At 55.9% G+C, this 20,568-nt stretch overlaps 1 protein-coding gene across 1 annotated transcript in view; it reads left to right on the top strand.

The window, feature by feature from the left end:
- Window positions 1-19,549, top strand: part of OTOG (otogelin) — a 71,661-nt gene extending 52,112 nt beyond the window's left edge. Inside the window, exons 37-56 of the mRNA XM_037049963.1 lie at window positions 454-625; window positions 958-1,103; window positions 1,683-1,772; window positions 2,479-2,662; window positions 4,913-5,133; window positions 5,385-5,523; window positions 6,817-7,011; window positions 7,222-7,437; window positions 8,018-8,122; window positions 8,315-8,422; window positions 8,827-8,928; window positions 10,382-10,480; window positions 11,558-11,598; window positions 12,573-12,648; window positions 12,752-12,930; window positions 13,708-13,812; window positions 13,986-14,105; window positions 15,155-15,200; window positions 17,791-17,870; window positions 17,980-19,549. Of these exons, the coding sequence (XP_036905858.1) occupies window positions 454-625; window positions 958-1,103; window positions 1,683-1,772; window positions 2,479-2,662; window positions 4,913-5,133; window positions 5,385-5,523; window positions 6,817-7,011; window positions 7,222-7,437; window positions 8,018-8,122; window positions 8,315-8,422; window positions 8,827-8,928; window positions 10,382-10,480; window positions 11,558-11,598; window positions 12,573-12,648; window positions 12,752-12,930; window positions 13,708-13,812; window positions 13,986-14,105; window positions 15,155-15,200; window positions 17,791-17,870; window positions 17,980-18,180 (2,625 nt within the window). The 3' untranslated portion in view covers window positions 18,181-19,549. The remainder of the gene's footprint in view (window positions 1-453; window positions 626-957; window positions 1,104-1,682; window positions 1,773-2,478; window positions 2,663-4,912; window positions 5,134-5,384; window positions 5,524-6,816; window positions 7,012-7,221; window positions 7,438-8,017; window positions 8,123-8,314; window positions 8,423-8,826; window positions 8,929-10,381; window positions 10,481-11,557; window positions 11,599-12,572; window positions 12,649-12,751; window positions 12,931-13,707; window positions 13,813-13,985; window positions 14,106-15,154; window positions 15,201-17,790; window positions 17,871-17,979) is intronic.
- The last annotated feature ends 1,019 nt before the right edge of the window (window positions 19,550-20,568 follow it).

Genomic DNA, 20,568 nt, shown 5'->3' with positions numbered 1-20,568 from the left:
TGCCTCAAACCCCTGGAGCCCAAAAAGCTGTCCAGGCTCCTCTGGGCCCCTGATACCATAATAGAGTCACACTGTGCCCCACTGGGGGGCCAGGGGCTAATTGGGTGGCTTGGCAGGATGCCCAGAGTATGACAACGTGGGTGTGTCAGTGTCATGTTTGTGTCTGGGCACCTGCATGGGACTGAGTACACACATCTGTGTTCCTGTGTGTGAGACTGCAAGTGCTCAGATAGCTGTGTGTGTGTGTGTGTGTGTGTGTGTGTGTGTGTGTAATGCACCACCTGCAGGTTCCATGGGTAGAGAATGAGGGCGTCATTCCTGGTGCTCTTACCTCAGGCTCTCCTGCTGGAACCTGCACCTGGAAGGGTTCTGTGCCCTCAGGTTTGGGGGTTGGGTGAGTGGCTCTGGCTTCTAGGATGGGCACTCACACTGTCCCTCTACCCTGTGCCCCAGCCAATCGTGGAGGAGGAGGACTGCGTCCGTCACATCTGCCTGGAGGGCCAGCTGATCCGTGTGAACCAGTCCCAACACTGTCCCCAGGATGTCGCACCCCTTCGCTGTGGGGTCCTGGGCCTCGCCGTGAGAGTGGGCGGGGACCGCTGCTGCCCCTTCTGGGAATGTGCCTGTGAGTCCTGGGGCCCACTGGAGTCTCCCATGTCCTCCTCCTGCTGTGTCCTCTTGTACCCCCGCTCCAGCGTGACCTCTCCCTCTGGCCTCAGGGTTATCCAGGCCTGAATGTGACCTCCTGTGGGGCCCCTTGTCTCAGTATAACCCTTGGCCTGGCAGATTTCCTACCCTTTCGACCTCTGATTTCTGTGTGATGCCTGCTCTGTGTGACCCCCTGGCCCCAGGGCCTCTGAATCACCCAGGAGGAGGCTCAGGCACCTGCTCCGTGTTCCTCAGCAGCCTTGACCATGAAGGCATCTGTTTATTCTTCTCGCCCTTGCCCTCCTCCAGGCCGATGCTCAATCTTCCCTGATCTGAGCTTTGTGACCTTTGATGGGAGCCACGCAGCCCTGTTCAAGGAGGCCATCTACATCCTCAGCCAGAGCCCAGACGAAATGGTCACCGTCCACGTCCTCGACTGCAAAAGCGCCAACCTGGTGACTGTCCCCTACTTGACTTTCTGCCAACACTTGGGGATCTGATTAGGCCTGGAGGGGAGATGGAGCAGTGAGTTGGGTTTTGAGTGATGTCGGAGGTGAGGACAGACTTGGAAGCTCCTTCTGTCCCCCAGGGGTCTCCCTAAATGGGCTCATGGGGAATCAGTGGAGTTCGCCACCTTCTGGCCTCTCCTGGGGCCTGCGCCATCCCCAGCTGGTCCCAGCTTCCTAGGCGTGTGTGGGCTGGCACTGAGGTGCAGAAGAGCAGGGATGCCATTCTGAACGTCTGGCCTGGTCAAGGGTGACCATTACAGGAATCGCCTACCAGGGTGCCTGCATGAGCCGGTTGGATGAGGCAGGGTTTTTTGTTTGTCTGTGGCTGAGCCTGCATGAGGTCAGGGAGAGCCAAAAATGTCGCGTGGAATTCTGCACCCTTGCACAGCCCCTATGGGTGCCCCTGGTATGTTGTTGGGAGGGGGTGTCAGGGACAGGGGTGGGAAAACTGTGATCGTACTCACTCACCAGGATGCGGAGGCAGGACTGGGCTCCGGGTTGATGAGGGCTGGGGTCTCTCTGCAGGGGCACCTCAACTGGCCCCCATTTTGTCTGGTGATGCTGAATGTGACGCACCTGAGCCACCAGGTCATCATTGATCGCTTCAGCCGGAAGGTGAGTGCGTCGAGGAGCCGCTGCTCCAGGTGGGGCAGCAGTCGGTGGGGGGCAGTGCGGTCAGTGGGGAGGGGCCTGCAGGCTTATTCGAGATTGGGGACAGGGGTGGAGAAGAACCCTCTTAAAGAAACATAATGCAAAATTAGATGTATTTGAAATGATTTTAATGAGAACACTTGTATCCACCCTACTGTCAAGCAAGGAAGTGTACCGGGAGGAATATTGTGATGGACAGGAAGAAAGAATGCCAAGAGACACTGGCCTTGAATAATTAGGGTTAAAATACCTGACTTCTTCACTTTCGTTCTGAGGGATTCTGTCTTAGTGGTCAGCCCAGAGATGGGGAGACCCCCCGAGAAGGCATGCCCAACCCAGAGGCTGGAGATTCAGGGAAGAAACACCCAGAAGCAATGGTCCGAGCAGAGTGAGGAAAGAATAGGATGACCGGAAGGGCCCAGCATCCGTGTTAGTTTGGGCAGGGAGATGCAGCCTGCCTCTGGATGCGGCATTTCTCGTTTCATTGCTCTGTGCTCATCGAGAGGCTTTCACAACCTTCAACGCCACCTTGGACTGGGTCTTAGCTGCCTGAGCCTGAGACGGAGCCTGGCACACAGCAGGTGCTTAAGAACTGTTTGTGGGATGAACAGATGGATGACTGGACAGACAGACAAGCTGTGCTCACTTTGCCTGCCACCCACCCCCCAAGGTGACAGTGGACTCGCAGCTTGTGCGGCCCCCCGTGAGCAGGTACGGGTTCAGAATTGAGGACACAGGCCACATGTATGTGATCCGGACACCGTCACACATCCTGATCCAGTGGCTCCACAGCTCGGGACTCATGATCCTGGAGGCCAGCAAAGCCAGCGAGACCCAGGGCCGTGGCCTGTGCGGTGAGGTGGGACCCAGCCAAGGGGAGGGGCACACAGGTTCCCCTGTAGCAGGGAAAGCTGGGACAGAGTGCCGGGCCACAGTGGGGGACAGTGGGGCTGTCGGGGCCAGGAGACCCAAAGTCTTGAGTTCTGGGGCCGACGCTGCCAGCAGGGAGACGGCGCAGGGCTCTGGCTTCGGCCAGTTGTCACTTCAGCCGGGATTGTCTGTCAGCTTCCGATAGCTTCCTAATACCAGATAATCCTTCTCGTCTGCATATGCCTGAGCACTTCACAAAGCACTCCACACTCTGACCTCACTTATTCCAGGTCATCCACATAATAACTCGGAGAGGTGGTCGTTGAACTAAAAAAGAAGGGGGACTCAGAGAGGTTAAGTGGCATGCTAAAGGTCGCTCAGCAGAGCTGCCACAACACATTAGCTCTTCAGCGAGAGTGCGTGGCTGCCCTGAGGAGCCGGAGGCACTTGAATAAGCGAATGGGGTACAGGAAGAATCCAAGTGTGGACTGCTGCTCCCTGTAGGAGCAGAAGGGCATGGGCCCCACGGGGTGCTCTGTGACAGGCTGCCATGATTGTGATGGTGGGTGACGTAGGCATACTTATTTACACACATACATACATACTTGTATGGCCTTCATCCATAAACCTGCACCTATCTGGTTCATTCACACACACTCCTGTATTCAAAATGCCCTCTGCCCTTGAACTAACACACGTAAGTCTGCTTCATGCTTATTCTTTCATTTGTACAACATGTAGTTACCAGGCATCCGTCACTGGGGTCAGACCAGAAGGCAAGAAAGAGAAAAATCCCTGTTTGATGAGGCTTCTGTTTTTATGTCCACAAGCATCTCTCCTTGCATGCACACCATCGCCACCAGCACCACCATCCTTTCCTCACCACTTTCTCCTTCTGCTCTTTACACCTGGAAGAGAGTGCTGTGGTCAGCCCTAACCTGGCAGGCCAACTCCTCCCTGAGGTCCCACCTCCTCCCTGGGGTCCCAACTCCTCCCTAGGGTCCCTTTGTGACACCTTTTGGTGACTCAGTGCCAAGACCAAAAATGTGACCCCTGGGACCATTGATAATATTGTATTAAATCATGCTTTATACTCACAACACTGGTGGCTGAAGGGGTCAGAGCAGACTTCAGCTAATTTTCCAGACTCACGCTTGGTATCCTGGGCCCTCTGCTAGGCAATGTGGGGGATACTGAGAGAGCGACAATCTAAAGGAAAATGGGTCTTTGTACTCAGAGAACAAGACCAAAGCCTGCTACGCAGAATTGAGAAGGTCATGGACAGTGCTTCCAAGGGTGCCTTGAAGGAAGGACTTCTGAGAAAGTGTTTCAGGAAGAGGGAGCAACCTAAGCAAAGTCAAGGGCAGGGAAGTGCATGCCTGACATCTAGAGTGTGAGAGATGAAGTTGGAAGTTCAGGTCGTGCCAGAAGCTGCCAGATAAACTTCAGCCTGCCCCCAGGGCAGTGTCTTAACAGCACAGAAGTTTATTTCTTGCACACATAAATCTCCCAAATGGAGATTCCTTCCATCTTGTGGCTTTGCATTTTCACACAAGCTTCCAACTCCACAGAAGGGAAAAGATTTGGGAAATGCTTATGGACCAGGTCTGGATGTGGCACCAGTCCCCTTTACTCGTGTTTCCAATGACTGGGACTCAGTCACATGGTCTCAACCAACTGCAAGGAAGCCTGGGGAAAATAGGCTAGTGGATTGCCCAGGGAGAAGAGGAAACGGGTGTGACACTTCGCTAGCAATCTCTGTTAAAACAGATTTTTTTGAGAAAATTTTAAGTTCCGTATAATGTCCACCTTCAAAGTTACCAAATAGCGTAAGGAACTCTCATGTACTATTTACCCAGGTTTACCAAGTGTCCAAATTTTGCCCCATTTGTTTCTCTCTCTATATATAAAGGTATACATATACACTATATATGTATCTATACATGCATATCTATGCACTTTTCTATGCATGTACAATTTTCGTATATGTAATGTTTTCCTGAACCATTTGAAAGTGTTTTTGTATCCCTAAATACTTAGGTATGTATTTAGAACAAAAACATTTCCTTAGACAGCAGGTTTCTTAGCTTCTCTGTACTTCCTTTTCCTCATCTGTAAAATGGGATAATACTAACACCAGCCTCAAAGAATTCTTTGGAGGAATATGCAGTGACAGCTGGGGGCCTGGGCGGGTGGTGATTATAATGGCTACTGGATAATTCTGCCCCCTTCAGGTATCTGTGATGGGGACCCAGACAACGACCTCACCCTGGAGGATGGCTCTGTGGTGGGTGAGGACGAGAACCCTGTTGCCTTCCTGGACAGCTGGCAGGTGCCCAGTTCCCTGACCTCAGTGGGCCAGATCCGCTTCCGCCCAGATAGCTGTGCCACGGCTGACTGCTCCCCCTGCATTCGCATGGTGTCCAACCGCACCTTCAGTGCCTGCCACAACTTTGTATGTGCCGACTGGGTTCAGTGCCGGGGGCGGGGGGGGGAGGCCCTTGGCTGGGATGGCAGGGTCTCCCTGAGAGGGGCCAATGCCAGGGCAGGGAGGTGCAGGTTTGGGTGAGTTCCCCAGAGGTGTTGAGTTTGGGGCCAGGCTGGGAGCCTGCAGAGGCCCATTGTCTCCCCTGGGCAGGGCTGGGGAGAGGGGGCCGGGGATATGGGGAGTCAGTGGAGGCAGCACTGCCCGATACTCGTGCCCAGGTCTCCCCAGAGTCATTCTGCGAGCTGTGGATCCGGGACACCAAGTACGTGCAGCAGCCCTGCGTGGCCCTGACGGTGTATGTGGCCATGTGCCACAAGTTCCACGTGTGCATCGAGTGGCGGCGCTCTGACTACTGCCGTGAGTTGGTGGGCGGGGCGGGGGTCCCCTCCGGTGCCTCTTGTTGCCGCCGTTAGGGTGGGAAAGGGCCCTCAGTCCCGAGTCCGAGTCCAGGCTTCCCAGGTTTAACTATTCACTCGTTCAAGTACATTCATTAACAAATGTATAGGCACTTGAAACATAAATTAATAAATATTTTAATAAACAAATTTATTTGCATTATAATTTATATTAATAGGTCAGGTAACTCTAATGTATTCACTTGTTGTTTAATGTCTCTGAGTCTCCTTGCCTCATCTGTCAAACAGGGACAGTAGTGACAGCTTCCTCTGCCATGTTCAGAGTGCGTCCCACATGCTTATCACGTGGTCCTGGTCCGGCAACTGTTGGTTCCTCTCTCCTCACTGTTGACCGGCCTCCTCTTCTTTCAGTTTCTCTCCTCCTGCCTTAAAAATAGGGGTGAGGCCCACCTTGTCCCGCCCCCATTAGCCCTGCCTCAGTGGCATACACAGGGGCAGACTGACCTAGGGTAGTTTCAACACACCTGGAAAGGCTGCACACAGGCGGACCACACCTCTAACACGACAGATAAAAGGTGAAAAGACAATGCCATCTAGAATGGCATTTTTCCAACTGTGCCTCTCACCTCGGTGGGTACGAAATCGGTTTTGGGGATCAGCAGCAGCATTTGAAAAATGCAATAGAAGAGAAAATACTGGAGGGTACTGCACCTGAAAGATTAAGTGTTATTTCAAGAAAGACTTTCTTCGTTTCAGTATGTTGTGGTTTTCCATTCTGGCTACCCCCTCAAAATCACCCAGCGAACTTCAAAGGCAGTGGCATTCGGGGGGCTGCAGTCAGAGATCCTCACGTCATCGGTTTGGGGCGGGGCCCAGTGAGGGCATTCAAAAGCTCCCCAAGGGATTCTGTCAGTCAGGACTGAGGACCACTGTTCTCCACGCATGTGTGTATTGGGCCAAGATGGAAAACCTAGTTTTTATAGTCAGGAGAGTTTGAAAACTCTGATCTAGAACAAGGGGTTGGCAAATGTTTTCTGTGAAGAGCCAGATAAATATCTGAGGCCCTTTGGGGCCGCGTGGCCTCTGTCACAGCAACCCACCCTGTCCCTGCAGTATGCAAGCAGCCAGACTCAATAGGGAGATGAATGGACAGGGCTGTGTTTCAATAAAACTTTATTTGCTGATCCTGATCTAGGGGAAAGCGGCAATGAAACCCTTTGCACTGTCTGCTGAGTCACAGCCGGTGCCCCGAGGCCCCTCCTCACCCGGCCCTTTGCCTGCTGTGCCCCTGCAGCCTTCCTGTGCTCCAGCGACTCCACCTACCAGGCCTGCGTGTCGGCCTGTGAGCCTCCTGAATCGTGCCAGGACGGGCTGCTGGGCCCACTGGACCCGGAGCAGTGCCAGGTGCTGGGTGAGGGCTGCGTCTGCTCTGAGGGCACCATCTTGCACCGCCGCCACGCTGCGCTCTGCATCCCTGAGGAGAAGTGTGGTAGGTTCCTCTCCTCCCAGGGTGGGACCCTCCAAAGACAGCTTCACCCTAGGCCCTCCTTCACTCTCCCGCTGCCCATGACTAAGGCCCATCTGTAGCCCTCCAGGTCTGCTTTGGAGTGGTCATTGTCCCAGGGAGGGTCAGACCTGGGACAGTTTGGGTGTCCCCACCCTCCTGAGCCCTCTGTTCCCCTGCGCCCCCCCACTGCAGCCTGCACGGACAGCACAGGGGTGCCGCGGGCCCTGGGGGAGACCTGGAACAGCTCCCTCAGCGGATGCTGCCAGCACCATTGCCAAGCTCAGGACACCATCGTCCCCGTGGACCTGGACTGCCCAGGCCCCCCCCGCCCTGAGACCTGTCCCCGGTTTGGGGAGGTGGTCCTGCTCATACCCACCGAGGATCCCTGCTGCCTGGGGGCTGTTTGTGGTGAGTCCCACCACTCCCTGCCCTTGGCCTTAACTGTAAGACCGTTAAAAGGCTCTGCTCTGACCTTGATGGATAGGACAAGGCCTGGGAACATGAAAGTATCGTGTGGAGGGTGTGTCAAGGGGCAGGGAGAACCCTGTGGGGGGGGGAGGGGGGCAAGGGCCATGCCTTAGGGTGGGCAGGGCTTAGAGGCCTGGGCTCTGGAGCCAGGCAGCCCGGTGGGCTATCCTGCACCACCTTGCAGCCTCGTGATGCTGGCAGATCATTTAACATCCTCTGTGCTTTGGTGGATTCTTCTCTAACACGAGGCTGACCAGAGTGCCCACCTTCTGGGTTGCTGTGAGAAGCTGATACTGACCCAGAGTAGCAGCTTGCCCGTGGCCCATTGCACTGAGCGTTAACTCTGACTGTTCTTGTGTCCAAGTCACGGACCCTCTGGGTGACCCTCAGAGGCTCCTTCTAGGAACATGGCTCCTGGGCGCTTGGAGGTGTAACGGGGACCAGGTGTCTAGGGGCTGGGTAGAGCTGACGGTTGGGGAAACCTGGCCTCTTGGTGACAGGCCCCATGTTCCCTGGCCAGTGTGTAACCAGACTCTGTGTGAGGGCCTCGCCCCCACCTGCCGCCCAGGCCATGGACTCATCACCCACTTCCAGGAGGACTCCTGCTGCCCCAGCTACAGCTGTGGTGAGAGGCCGCAGGGCGGGGAGCATGGAATTCTGATCACCTGGGGCAGCAGGGGCCCCTCAGCTGGGCTGGGGGAGCAAGGACAGTTTAGGGGGCTGGATTCTCACTGGAGACTAGGACAGAGCCAGGGCAGGAGTGCCAGTGTGACCAGCCAGGGTCTGCTCCCGGCACCTCAATTCTGTCTTCCCCCAGAGTGTGACCCAGACCAGTGTGAGCCACAGGTGATCCCCAGCTGCCGCCAGGACCAGATCCTGATCGCCGGCCACCTGGGGGAGACGTGCTGCACCTCCTACTTCTGCGGTGCGTGGACAGGCGTCAGATGGCAGCGTGCGCGCCTGCCACAGCCACTCCTTCCTCACCCGGCTTCCTTGGGCGGCTGGGAGGAAAGGGTGGGGGGTCATTGGTGGGTGGGCACAGGGAGGTGGGTGAGATCCCTGTCCAGAGGGAAGCGTAGGGGGAAGAGGAAACCGATCCCCGCTTCACCCCGCAGATGACCGAGCACAAGAAAGTCAGTGCTCCTTCAGAGTAAGGCTTGAGGTGAACACAAGGGAGAACTTCCAAATTCTGACTCCAGGACAGCTCACACGGGACCATGTCCCTGCTGTGACAGTCCACCCCCTGTCACACCCAGCAACCCGTTCCCTTCCAACCCCGCCCCCCCGAGGGGGACTGCCTGTGACAGCAGAGGCCCCTCTGCCCCTCAGCCTGCGGCGACTGTCCGGACCCGATCCCTGAGTGTCAGGAGGGGGAGGCACTCACCGTGGACAGGAACACCACGGAGCTCTGCTGCCCCCTGTACCAGTGCGGTGAGTCCCGGCTGGACAGGGGCCGTGGTGGGGAGGGGCTCCTGGGACCTTCGAGTGCCACCAGGTCCTTCACCAAGCCCTCACCCCAAGACCGTGGTGTTATTACCTTGTCCCAGTCTTCACTACACTTTCATTCCAAAAGCACTATCTATGCCTTGTAGAAAGTACGAAGTCCAAGTAAATACGAGAAAGTATTCCTACCTCCGACCTCCTAGGCGCCCTTTAGGTGTGTGTGGCTTACCAAAATGAGCTCTCCTGTACGTATTCTTTTTAACCAGCTACGAAAACGTGTCCCTTACCTCTCCACGTTAATAGACTTTTTCAGTTATATCATACCCAGTCCACAATTCTCCTGGCTTGTCCAGCCCAGGACCCAGTCCAGGACCACACACTGATACCGTGTCTCTCGAATGCCTTTTAATCTAGCGCAGGTCCCTTTTCCTGCGAGACACTGAGTTGTGGAGCCTGGGCTGTGGTCCTGCAGGGAGTGGCGCCTTCTGCATTTACCCGTGTGCTTCACTTAGAACTGTTTACCGTGCTCCTCTGTCCTGTGCACGTCCCGCAAGCCCAAAGCTAGAACGAAGACGTGGTGGATTCATTTAAAATGCTTTCTTAACTGGGCTGTACCTGAGCTTCATAGCCCGTCCCATCGGGAGACGCGTGGGTGTGGCTGAGCCACCAGAGCTGGTGTTGACACTGGCCGGGCATCAGGGCTGCGACTGTCACATTTCTCCACCTGACCTTCCCGTTTTTCCTCTTCCAGCCAGAGAGGAACCCATTGCTCTGACACTGTACCAGTGCCCCTCCCCCTCCACTTCCTAACTGTGTGAAACGCCAATTGATAATCCTTATCAGTGCCAATACTTTTTAAAATAAGTCAACCATCTTTCCCCTTCACTGTTGACCCTTGCACCTCCCCTCCCCACAAAAACAGTTGTGCCTAGACATGTGTCTCTCAGTATATGAGAACAGCTGAGGAATCCTGGGCTAAGAGACACCTGCCTGTGGAACAGGAGAAAGGGAGCCTGAGCCCTAGACTGTGGCTGAAGCGGGGCAGGCCTGGGTGGGCTACAGGGGGGTGATTCCCGCAGGTGGGTAGGGAAACTCTCCCACAGAGGGAGATGTTCCTGGTCATGGGCTCCCCTGTGATCGCTACTCTCAGGGTGACACAGAATCTGGAGTGGGAAGCTCAGTTGCGTGACACCAAGGTTCCACCATTGCCACATTGCTAATGCCTCCCAGGACAAAAGTAGGGCCTCCTGAGGCAGATCTATGGGGAGACCCCAGGATCCCAGATTTCCCCTGGAATCCAGCCTAGGAGAGTGGCTGAGGACGCTGGGGGCGCCCAAGGAGAAGCTGGGAGGCACCTGCTCCTTAGCCAAAGGTGCATTTCTGAGGATTCATGCCCCAAGCTGCCTGTGGCTGATGCATCCCCGGCTTCCCCTCCATGCAGTGTGTGAGAACTTCCGCTGCCCCCACGTGCAGTGTGGCATGGGCACTGCCCTCGTGGAGGTGTGGAGCCCAGACCGCTGCTGCCCCTACAAGTCCTGCGGTAAGTCCCTGGATGGGGAAACCCCTCCCCGACGGCCCAAAGATGGAGATCCAGGTCCCTGGGGGGTGTGTGTGACGGAGCAGGTCGGGGAACGGGCCCACCACTATCAATTCGCTCAGATTCTGTCTCCAGAGTCACCAGAGAGAAGCGTCCAAAATCTCCCTCCTCCCACTTTGCATCTGCTCTCTGAGTGCAGAGCTCTCCTACATCTTTTCCCCCCAGGATGAAAGAAGGAAAAGAGCAAGTTTCTTGTTTCAGAACGTTTTTTTTCCACTTAAAAAGTCTTTATTGCAACTCTCTGACAGTAAACATAATTTTGTTAAAATTCACCTTTGGGGAAGCAGATGGGAGTGTTGATGGTCAATAAAGAGCACCAGTGAGCTGTATGTAAAAATGTTATTTTTAAAAAGAGTTGAGAAACTCTATTTTGCACCTGGATATTTTGCTCGTCTTTTCCCGAGCCCATATGTAAACTTCATGAGGACAGGGGTTTTGGTCGGTGTTAGTCACGGCTTTGTTCCCAGCGCACAGAGAAAAGCTCGGCGTAGGGTCTGCACTTAGAACCATTTGCTGCGTGAGCGAGTTTCCCTGAAGAGTGTTTCACAGCCACGCTGCCCTGGAGTGCCTCACGCTGAAGCCAGGGCCCTGTCTCCCTTAGGCTGCTACTGATGCCTCGGCAGTCAGCTCCCTCCCCTCGCAGCTTAGCACTGGACCTGCTCGTGGGCAGAGGCTCAGAGCAGTCAGGCTGGGCTTGCTGGAACGTAGATTTGGGGAATGCAGATGGTCAGAAGTGTCACCCTTGCCGTATTTGTTTCTGGAACGGCCCACATCTGCCCTAGAATGGGCTCTGGGAAGGGAAGAAGCCCGATGACTAAGGGCACCTGTGATTGGTCCCTTCCTTTTCACTCCACACCTGGCGTGGACTCCACGTTAGGACCCATTACTGAGAAGCGCAGCTCCCGTGGGGGATAGAAGTAGACTGGAGGGGGGGCGCTGCCGGGAAGGGCCTGGGGGCTCAGGGGGACTTTCACCTGGATATCTCTGGTGAGGTGGGTCCTGCCCCCTCCTGTTTTTCAGAGTGTGACTGCGACACAATCCCGGTGCCCCGGTGCCACCTGGTATGGAGAGCTTGCCCTCCCCATTCTCCTTGATCCACCTCCCTCTCCTTCCCTCTGTGTCCATCCCTTCCTGCGGAGGCCCTAGTTCTTCAGTGCGAAGAGCCTCGGGCTGCAGCCCGCTTGTCCCAAGCCCTGCTCTCTGGGCACAGTGCCCTTGTTTGTAAAGTGAGTGCAACTGTGCTTCAGAGTGTGGGGAAGGCTCGTTATGATGATGGTGGTGGTGGGGACGGGGGAGAAGGTGAAGGCGACGATGATGATGAGACTTATGACAGTAGCTTATGTTATTGAGAGTTAACTGCATGCCAGGAACTCTCCTAGGGCTTTTATGTATATTATCACACTAATTCTCACGACAACCCAGTGATTCTCCAGTTAACTCAGCCACGCAAACGAGGAAACCAAGGTTAAGACGGTGTAGCTAGAACACCCAGTGCCAGGACTGGGCCCAGGAAATCTGACTCAGAGGCCGTGTCGTTGACCGCCATGCTGCACAGGCCTGAGGACAGTGAAAATACCTTGAGAAATGTGAAGTTATGTTTTCATATAATTTTCTGGGTTATATGTATCCCCCTAAACCCCAGCAGGCACCTCCTGTCATTTTGTTTCCTGTCCCATCCTCCTCTCCTTTCAGCTGGTGAGGGAGAAGGGAAGTATCTGAGCCAAGCCAGATTTGGGGCCGGCAGCCATGCATCGGGCCCTCAGTGATGGGCCAGTGGGTGCTCAGAACGAGAGCCCCAGGCTCCAGGAGAGGACTCTGGGGAGTGATCCTCAGTGGGGAAGCTCAGAAGCCACACGGGGCATTTCTCCCTCTGCGGGAGGGAGACAGAGCTCACAGGGTGCTAAGGGTCCTCAGGACCGCCAGTCCCCTCTCCACCTACTGGGAGGAGAGAGCAAGGGCCCCAGGTGGCAGACTGCTCCTGAGGGTGGGCAGGGCCTCCGCACGCACAGGTGCTGACCGCCTCTGCTCCACCCAGTGGGAGAAGTCCCAGCTGGACGAGGAGTTCATGCACAGCGAGGAGAACGTGTGTGGCTGTGCCAAGTACGAATGTGGTGAGTGGGGAGGTAGAGCCAGAGCGAGTCCAGCCAGGGTGGGTGAGCCCAGGATGGGGGCGGGGGCTGGGCTCTCAGTGACTGTGGCCACACTGCGCACCAGTGAAGGCCGCTGTGTGTCTGAGTCGGGAGCTGGGAGTGATGCAGCCGGGCCAGACGGTGGTGGAGCTCTCAGCAGATGGCGTGTGCCACACTTCCCGCTGCACTGAAGTGCTGGACCTTCTCACCGGCTTCTACCAGATCAACACCACCTCCGTGCTGTGTGATGTCCACTGCGAGGCGGTACGGGGCAGTGCGGGATGGGGGTGGGGTCAGGAGGGCTGGCCTGGCAGAGCCTAGGTGCTCCAAGAGCCAGAGGCCCTTTCCAGCTTGCCCCACGCTCTCTACACACGTCTAGAGAGTAAGCACCAGGGGGCCCTCAGAGACCTCTAGGGAAAGTGGGCTGGGCTGGGCCAGGCCAGGAGGGGAACGGCGGGAGCAGAGGCCTGGCGAGGGTGGGGCTTTGCACAGAGAACACAGTTACAAGCCCCCTCTACAGCTGGAACATACCCTCCCGTCTTTGGTTTCTGGGTTTGCGTTGCTACCATTTGTTGAACACTTCTATGTGCCCAGTACCTAGGACAGTGACTGGCTTCTCGTAAGGGCTAAAAAAAATATTAACTGAATAACGAACGAGGGGTTAGAATTGCTCCCATTTTCCAGATGAGAAAACCAAGGTTTAGGGAGGTCTAGTCCTTTGTCAAAAGTCCCACAGGGACCAGGACTCAAATGGAGGTCTCTCTGGAGCTGAAACTGGCCCCCACATTTACCAGTGATGCTGTCTCCAAAAGGGGTGGGAAAACTCTCTGTCCACTGGGGCTGGGCCTGGAAACTGCAGCAAAGGAGTCTTACGGTAGACACAAGGATGACCTTCCTGCCTGAAATAGAAGGGCCTGGAGTCCCCTTCCTGAGCATCCACAGAGGACCATGTTCTGGGCCCAGAGACAAGCAGACAGTGGCAGGGGCGGGGGTGGAGGCGGGCAGGTGCCAAGGCCCACCCCGCCCCTCCCTGTCCTACAGAACCAGGAGTATGAGCACCCACGGGACCTGGCAGCCTGCTGCGGCTCCTGCAGGAACGTGTCCTGCCTCTTCACTTTTCCCAACGGCACCACCTCCCTGTTCTTGGTACGCAGCCCCTTCAATGCCCACCTGGGACCAGAACCCAGGGCTGGGGACAGACAGGATCCTGGGCAGTGCTAGTGTGGGGGCTGCACCTGCCTTTGGAGCTGTGCCCTATTGGTTCACCCAGGCCGCCCATCTGGCCACCAGCCCCCATCTCCCGCCTCTGTGCCCTCCAGCCCGGGGCGTCCTGGATCGCAGACTGCGCCCGCCACCACTGCAGCAGCACCCCCCTGGGCGCCGTGCTGGTCCGCTCACCCATCAGCTGCCCACCGCTCAATGAGACTGAGTGCGCCAAGGTCAGTGCCAGCCTCCTCCCGCAGCGGCACGGCCTGTGGGGCGATGAGAGGTCCTGTGCACAGGAACGAGGCAGGAGGGGTTCCCCGGAGCCTGTGCCTGCCCCACCACCCCAAGTCCCCATCTCTGTGCATTTTTACTTCGGCCACGTCACACCCCACCTCCTCACACATCAGAGCCACACACAGACTCACACAAACACACACAGTTACCGACACACCAGCACAGGCCGCTGATGTGGCTCACACACACCTCAGTGCACCTGCTTACACACTGCACATCATCACAGGCCAAAGCACTGTTGCACTGGCGTGGACAGCTGTCACTGTGGGAACACCTCAAGGACAAGGATTTCCTGGAGGATTTGGGACTATTTTTAAATTATTAATTCTCCTGAGTTGAATATTGGACACAAAGATTTGTGATCTTACCTAGAAAACAAATATACACACACAATCATACTTTCATACAGAAACACATGTGATATCACACATGTACATGCATGTATGCTCTCACAGAATCACACGCAGAGACGTACACTCACATACATACTTATTTACGAAGAACTGTCACATCTGTTGTTTTATCCTTTTCACGAGAGGAAAAGGGCTCCAAGGGGCAGCTGCCCCCATTGTGGAAGTAGGAGGACAGCACCCAGAAGAAAGGGCCCATTTATCCAGGGCTGAGATACAGCCCAGGCCGCTCACCCAAGTGGGTTGAACCCTGCACCCCTCCCTCCCCAACCCTCTACACAGGGAGCTGCCACTGGAAAGCCAGAGGGTCCAGCACCATCTTAACCCAGGCTCCAGCCTCACTGGGGGCCACGGGCGGTGTCCAACCAGCCAGCTTCCACCAGGGCTCTCCCATGGCGGCTAGCTCAGAGACCCTCCTTCCTCTGGCCAAGGCCTCATGGCCGGCAGGGCCTGGAGGTCCTGCTTGGAGCGTCATGGGAGGAAAGGAGTCGAGCCTCTTGGACTCTTTGCCTCTTGCTGGGACTGTGGCTCCTGGCCTGGATGGGATCTTCCACCCACCTCCTCTCCTCTCCCTCCAGGTGGGGGGCTCGGTGGTTCCTTCCTTGGAGGGCTGCTGCAGGACATGTGAGTGAGCATGGTGCAGGCCCAGGGGGTGGGGCCGTGGCGCGGGAAAGGGCATCACACTGGGGCTCAGAGGGCCAGGTTCCTAGCCTGGCACCTCTGGTGGTGGCTTTCAGGGATGAGGAGGATAATACCCCCACCCCTAGGCTCAGGTGCTGACACAGAGGCAGGCCATCCCCATACTCCTGTCCCAACACAAGGCCTCTGCTTCTGGTTGGAGACAGGGGACACTGGGATATCGGGTCCAGGAGGCTAGTTGCTCACCAGCTGCTCCGCCTCCTCCTGCCCCCACCAAGAACCCCAGCTCAAAGGCCTCTGCCCCACCGGATTTCTCCCTGTGGCCAGGAGCCCTATCTGGGAGGGGTCTCCTGGGTGGGACTCAGGCTCACAGATTCCCCGATGAGTCTGAGTGAAAGGTCTGTGCCTCCGCCCTCACACCCAGACGCTGAGACCTGCAGCCCCCAGCCACATGTGCACGCACACCCCATCAGCCTTGACACTTTTGCCGGCGTTTCTCCCCTCCCCCTAGGGCCCCAGACCCTTCCTCGGATTTGGGCCTTTTTATGCTCACCTCACATACTCTGAGGAAGTTGGGCTCAGTGCCTCACTGGCTGCTCTCTGACCCACAACTCATGTTCCCTGAATGTCCTCTGTGCTCCCGTGTGACCTGCGACCCATGTCCCTCTCCCCAGGTTCCCCGGGGACCCTGTTTCCTGTGGTCCCCGTTAGTCCTGCCTCTCCTCCACGGGTTAGTGTCCACTGCCACCCAGGTACTCCTCTTGGAAGCCCATGGAACTGGAGGCAGGCAGCCACATTGCTATTTCCAACAATGTCCCTTCTGCTATGTGACACCCCTGCTCCCTGCCTCTGGCAAAGGCCTTTTGGCCAACAGTGCATGCTGGGTAGTGAGCTGTGTCCCCTGGCCTTGCATGGGAATGCTTCAGCAATGCCCACTCACCTGGTACCCACCAATGCCAATGCTGCTACAGCTTTGCTCCCGCTAGTCACTCAGCCAGTCTTGGTCCAGGACCCAGAGGGCCACGGCCAGGACAACACTCAGTTCTCCTGCCTCTTGGGAGCAGAGAGGGAAGACAAGGTCAACTTAGCTCTGGCCAGGAGTCCTCCCGCTGGTAGTGGGAAACCTGCTGTAGTGAAGCCCAGAGGCCAGAAGAAAGGAGTCCCCCATTTCCATCAGGCATCCTGGGGTCACAGGGCAAGTCCACGCACCTGACAAACATTTACTGAACACCGTGCGCCAGGCCCTGTTCTCGGCACTGGAGACACAGCACAGCAAAGCCTCGTGGAGCTGACATTCTAGCGGGGGTGACAGTGACAGTAAAATACAATGTAGAGCAGAGTGGATGCATGTGGTTTTATGGGGACTGGAGCTTTTGCAATTTGCAGGGCCTCATTCCGAAAAAGAACACAAACTTACAAGTCCATACTGGGAGGTGTGAAAGTTAATATTTATTTAGAAGGAGGACAGAACTCACAACAAATTGTGGAAGGGGCCGTGTAAACAAGAGCTCTAGCAGAGGTGTCCCACCTGCAGCCCGCTGGCCACACGTGGCTCAGGACGGCTGTGAATGTGGCCCAACATACATCGTATATTTACTTAAAACACTATGAGATTTTTTTGTGTGTGATCATGTATCACAGTGTATTTAATACATGGCCCAAGACAACTCTTCTTCCATTGTGGACCAAAGATGCCAATAGGTTGGACACCCCTGCACACAGCTTACACTTCAACAGCCTAATGACAAGTGTGTCTCTGACTGAACAGTGACTGTGTTCTGGATAGAAATCAGCCAGAGAGGGGTCAGGGAGGGAGGTCTGGGTGGAAGGAGAGGAGCTACCATTTCAAGAAGGGGTTTAGGATGGGCCTTGGTGAAGAGATGTTTGAGCAGGCGAGGGCTTGAATGAGTCCTGCAATTATTGTCTGTCCGAGGCGTGGTCCATTGCCTGTGGGAGGCGTGGCCTGTCATCTATGGGGTGCGTGGTCTGCGGAAAGTTTGGTCTGGGCAGAGGAAACTACACACAGAGGAAACAGTTCCCATCCCTGCAAAGGCTGTGTGAGGTGGGTGACCACCTGGCCCTGTCTGATAGATGTGGAAACCTGCTATTGTGACCTTGTTGTGACCTTGTGTCACCAAGTGACCCTGCTGTGTGTGACCTTGGTGTTAGGGACTGGTGCTTCCACCCATTCAGGAAACTGAGGAATCTTAAGGCCAGAAACCCTCTTGAGTAGAAAAGCTGAAACTCAGACAGGGCTGAGCTCACCAACAGGGTCTTTGAGACAGATTTGGGACTGGGGTGGGGAGGCAGCCTGCCTGTCCCCAGATCCTTCTCTTCCCTAGCCCGGAGTGCCACAAGTCACCCCAGGCATCTTCCTCTGTCTCCCCAATCACCACCTCCTTCCAAGGCACTGAGTTGAAAGCTTCCCCCCTGATGGGGAGGGTCTCTTCTGCATGAGCACTAACGCTGGTAAAGGGACCTTCCAGCATGACACTAACTGCCCCCCTCCAGTCCATCCTGCTGCCCCTGGGAGCACATCTCAGCCACGGCCACCTCACCCACCCTGTGCCCCTAGGTAAAGAGGATGGGCGCTCCTGCAAGAAAGTGACCATCCGCATGACCATCCGCAAGAATGAATGCAGGAGCAACACCCCTGTGCGTGGCACCCACAAGACGGTGGGGGGCAGCCAAGGATGGGATGGAGGGGTCTTTGTGGGGGTGGTGAGAGCCACACAGACCGCCTCACGGGCCCGCTCATACCCAGGTGAACCTGGTGTCCTGCGATGGGAGGTGCCCGTCCGCCAGCATCTACAACTACAACATCAACGCCTATGCCCGCTTCTGCAAGTGCTGCCGAGAGGTGGGCCTGCAGCGGCGCTCCGTGCAGCTCTTCTGTGCCACCAACGCCACCTGGGTGCCCTACACAGTGCAGGAGCCCACCGAATGCGCCTGCCAGTGGTCCTGAGGCCTGGGGGCTGAGGCGGGGACTGGCTGGGTCGCCTCTGCCATCCCGCTTTCTGCTTCCAGCTGGCCTGTGTGTGGTCGGGGGGCACTACAGGTGTGGAGAGCTGGCTTGCGCTGAGTGTGGAATGGCAGACAGAGGCACAGGGAGTGACCAGAACAGGCCACACCCACCCATCCCAGCTCCCTCTCCTGCTGCCCCTCCTCCACATGTGGGAAAGTGCCACAGCTGAGGGCCTGGGGAACTCAACTCTGTCCATGGCTGGAGGTCTGGAGTGGGCCCGAGATCAGGGGCAGCAGCCCCTGCACATCTGTGACTCTGGCTGCAGTAGGTTTGGCAGAAGGAGTGAGAGCTTTTCTGAGAAGCCGGGACCGGAGCTGGACCCAAGACCAAGTGAGGGTCAGGAGGTGGGGGCCCATTCTCTTTCTTGGCCATGGAGAACCACAGACACAGTTAGAGGAAAGGACCTTTATTGCAACACACAGGCCTGCATACAGCCACCCAGCAGGAATTCCAAAAAGCAAAACAGGCAGGTTCCTGGGTACAGTCTCACCAGCATCTGTGAGGTCAGGCCCAGAGACTGAGGAGTGGCCTCGGTGACATTCAAGTCCCCTGAGCCCCAAGAGGGATGGCCTGGTATTCTGTTATTGACATTGTGTTTCAGGAAAGACTTAGAAGAGCAGGTCCATGACTGCTCCATACCACACCCCACCCCTGTCCACCAAAGCTGGCTTTCCTGGTGGGTGGGCTGGCTCTTGTGGGGTGGTGATGGGAGGGAATGACTTCCTCAGTGAGGGTCCAGCACAACTCTCAGTATTGGTGGACAGCCCACCCCTCCAAGGGCTTCAGGTGGTGAATGGGTAGCTTCAGCCTGCAAGGGCAGCTCCTGGCTTTGCAGTGGCTGTTTGTCCAAGAACATATCAGAGTTGGCACCTGGAAAGGCTTCATTGTGGGTTTTGTGGTTCCGTCAATTCTCCGCTCACTGCTTCCTGAGACTGCTCAGCAGGAGAGCATCTGTCAGTGGAAAATGCAGGGCCTGTGTGTGTGCAGCCTGGGTCTCTGAGCATTCAGCAGAACTCTGTCTCTGAACCAGAGTGTCTCACCTAAAATCAGGGCCAGGGCCCCCTCCACATCCTCCTCTGCAGCAATCTCCCCCCACCCCCAAACACACACCACCATGCCCCTCTGTGCTGCTGGGTCCAAACAGCAGAACATGAGGTTGCATGGGTCCCAGCACCATCCTACATATCTGAGTACGTGTAGCTGCCCTATGCCCCTAGGGCCAGAGTTAGGGTTCTGTGCCAGGACAGTTGCCCACTGTCCCTGTAGCCTCTTTGTTCCGACACCTATATTCTGTTTATATATCCAATAAACTGTGGGAAGACATCAGGACTCTGAGCATCTCTGAGGGTGTCAGGTTCACTTTGAATCTGAAGGAATTTCAGCTGTGACGATAAGACCCTATTTGATGGCCCTGGAGGTCACCCCAAATTTCGCCCCACCCATGCCCAGCACCATGTCCCACATAGGACAGGCCCTCAGCAGGTGTCTGCTTGGTGGAATTGAGCTGACAGAAGACTGGTTCCTAGGGGAAGGGGTGGGGAGAAGGGACAGGATGTTGGGAGCTGGGGAGATGGCAGCCAGGTGATGGATCTGAGGAATGGCCCCAGTTCTGGGGGGCCAGGGACACATGCCTCCCACACCGGATGTGAATGGGGCAGGCCCTGAGGGTTGGCCTCTCAGTGCTTCTGTACTTACTTCCCCGTTGTTCTCTCATAGGGCTCAATATGTTTTTGCAACCACTGTTGCCTGTGCTAGGGTTAAGGAGAATCCAAGGATGGGGTTCTCCATGGCCTTTCAACTTAGAGAACTTTGGCACATCTAAGGGGCAAGTGGGAGAATACTTTGCTTGTTGTCCCGTGTGGGGAAGTATTGGGAGGTCTGAGGAAGCACCTACCAATAAGAGGGGGATACCCTAGGGCCTGAGTCAGTGCTTAGGGTGCAGGAGCTTCACCCTGACTGGAGGGGTGGAGCCTCCCCTTGGGAGCCAAAACTTGGAAGGTTTGGTTGTTCTTTCATAAGTGTCTCCACTCACAGTGCATCTGTCTGCCAACATGTGCTCTGGGATTCTTCCTAAAGAAAAGAGTTGTGCAGCCTCTTACACAACACACGTCTAACTAAGCAGTGGATCAAACAAGAAATCAGAGTGGAAATTAGACGATGTTTCGATCTGTGTGATTATGAAATTACGACACATTCAAGTTGTGAGACGCAGCTAAAGCAGTACTCAGAGGCACAGCCAGAGCCTTAAATGCATACTTCATACCTCCTAATTTCCCATCATTATGACCCAAGATGGGGTGGAACGGGCTTCCATGCTTCTTCATCACA

Source organism: Sturnira hondurensis, unplaced genomic scaffold (assembly GCF_014824575.4).
Source record: "Sturnira hondurensis isolate 20B ecotype Veracruz unplaced genomic scaffold, ASM1482457v3 Scaffold0006505, whole genome shotgun sequence".
NCBI lineage: Eukaryota > Metazoa > Chordata > Mammalia > Chiroptera > Phyllostomidae > Sturnira > Sturnira hondurensis.
This window is presented reverse-complemented; position numbering and strand designations above follow the sequence as displayed.